The sequence below is a fragment of the Nerophis lumbriciformis genome, linkage group LG36 (genome assembly GCF_033978685.3).
Source record: "Nerophis lumbriciformis linkage group LG36, RoL_Nlum_v2.1, whole genome shotgun sequence".
In the NCBI taxonomy this organism is placed as follows: domain Eukaryota; kingdom Metazoa; phylum Chordata; class Actinopteri; order Syngnathiformes; family Syngnathidae; genus Nerophis; species Nerophis lumbriciformis.
Genome location: NC_084583.2, coordinates 8137501 through 8140000, shown reverse-complemented (window position 1 = coordinate 8140000; position 2500 = coordinate 8137501). Strand labels below are relative to the sequence as shown.

Here is a 2500-nt window from a genome sequence, read left to right as displayed (position 1 = left end):
TTTCTACCGCTTATTCCCTTTTTGGGGTCGCGGGGGGCGCTGGAGCCTATCTCAGCTACAATCGGGCGGAAGGCGGGGTACACCCTGGACAAGTCGCCACCTCATCGCAGGGCCAACGCAGATAGACAGACAACATTCACACTCACATCCACACACTAGGGCCAATTTAGTGTTGCCAATCAACTTATCTCAACTAGTTTCCTTCTGTCATATTTCAAATAATGTCTCACGCATATTTTGTCTCCACCGATTGACGGATATTGCCAGAACACTGCCGTTGATTTTGATATTGAACATACCGTACTAATTATTTGGGCGTTGACATGTGTCGACACTAAAAACAATGAAATAGTGGCACTTAAGAAGGAGAAAAAAACCAAGTCAAAACTTAAAAAAGATCATAACCATTAACTTAAAAGTAAAAAAAGAAAGTTGAATGTACTGAATACACATAACAAATGAAAGCAGTCACTGAAAAAAGATGCATATGAAGGGAAAATATGTATATATATATATATATATATATATATATATATATATATATATATATATATATATATACCGTATTTTTCGGAGTATAAGTCGCTCCGGAGTATAAGTCGCACCGGCCAAAAATGCTATACGTTTACCAAACAATCTGTCACTCCTAATCGCTAAATCCGATGAAATCTTATACGTTTAGTCTCTTACGTGAATGAGCTAAATAATATTATTTGATATTTTACGGTAATGTGTTAATCATTTCACACTAAAGTCGCTCCTGAGTATACGTCGCACGCCCGGCCAAACTATGAAAAAAACTGCGACTTATAGTCCCAAAAATATGGTATATATATATAATATATATATATATATATATATATATATATATATATATTACACACACAGTATACAGATATAGATACAGCATAGATATAACATATATACTGTATATATATGTATGTAATGTGTGTGTATATATATATATATATATATATATATATATATATATATATATATATATATATATATATATATATATATATATATATATATATATATATATATACATACACATATATGTATGTATGTGTGTATATTTCAACTCTTGGTTACTACTATCTGGTTTTCATATTAAATGATTTAATATTTATTGGCAGTGTTTTGTTTTCGCAAGGAGGCTAAGAATCAGGGGCGTAGCACCAAATTCCGCCCCCCCCCCACACACACACACACACAAGACTCTCTAAAGGGCCCCCAATCCCACCCTAAACTCAACATCTCCACCCCATACACACATATTTGGTACGTTTACATGTGCTAAAAAAGAAATCGTTGCATGGATTTGGTTGAAACCATCTTTTAATAACACATGTAAAAACATAAAGATGGGATTACATTTATTTAGACCACTCCCTTGATAATTTGGTAGAAATTATTTTTAATAAAAAAAGCGCAAGAAAAATAAATACATTTAAAGCGGCCAGAAAATAATTGTAACTAATCACATAGTCTGTCAATATTGACCTAAATATGATTATAAATATGTCAAGTTTTCCTTTACTTCAGATTGTAAAGTAGAGATGTATAGATACGCATAGAATTAGCCTCTGTGGGGTATATGAATCGTGTAAAAACAATGATAACAGATATTAATATTAGTGCGTGTCCAGGGGGTTAAGTCTCCCCCTGTCAGGGTCCTTGAATGCACCCAATTTAAGTGCTATGACATGCAAAAGTGAAACTTACCCACAACTTTCACCTATACTGCCACAGATAAATCAACCTTATTTCTGAACCCTCGCGACATACTTTGTTTTTATTCTAATTTACATATTTAAAGGACAGAAAAAAAGCCGTATCCCTGTGCTGATGTAGACCATCCCCACCTAACCCCTCCACTTCCACGCCTCCTAAGTGTGCTTTCATTTTCCAGTGGAATCTTTTTCAGTGCCAAAAATGTTTCTCTCAATGTGCATTTTTCTACAGTGACAACATTTTTTAATAATAGAGTTCTGGCTCCATCGCCTTGTAGAATGATATTTCATGTAGCGATTTAAGATACTAATAAATATGGTACTTTGCAATATGAAGAGGCCTACATAATCCAATTGTTGATGTGCCACGAGCTATAAATACCTGTACTTTTTTTCCCCAGATGTCCCAAGAAGAGGCGGAGAGACGACGAATAAGAAGAGAGCGGAATAAACTGGCAGCAGCTAAATGTCGCAATCGTCGCCGGGAGCTGACGGACTCACTGCAAAATGTAAGATAGCATCACGGAAATACACGGAAAACTTCTAATCTCGCATATAATTCAATACTAATGGAATTCATCTGTTCCAGGGTCAAAATGTTTCTTTTGTCTAACTGTTTAGACCAGAGGTGTCCAAACTTTTCCCATTGAGGGCCACAGACTGACAAATCAAAGGACATTTTGTTAGTTTTTACCTTTAAAACTAATATAGAGATTTTTTTTTAGGAACCGGAAAATGCAATTTCTGTAGAAACTAGCCAAACC

The 2500-nt window shown here is 34.8% G+C and overlaps 1 protein-coding gene across 2 annotated transcripts in view; it reads left to right on the top strand.

The window, feature by feature from the left end:
* fosl1a (FOS like 1, AP-1 transcription factor subunit a) overlaps positions 1–2500 on the top strand; it is a 15997-nt gene that overhangs the window by 3536 nt on the left and 9961 nt on the right. For both annotated transcript variants that reach the window (XM_061930529.1, XM_072912384.1), the window contains one exon: positions 2138–2245. In XM_061930529.1, the coding sequence (XP_061786513.1) occupies positions 2138–2245 (108 nt within the window). The remainder of the gene's footprint in view (positions 1–2137; positions 2246–2500) is intronic.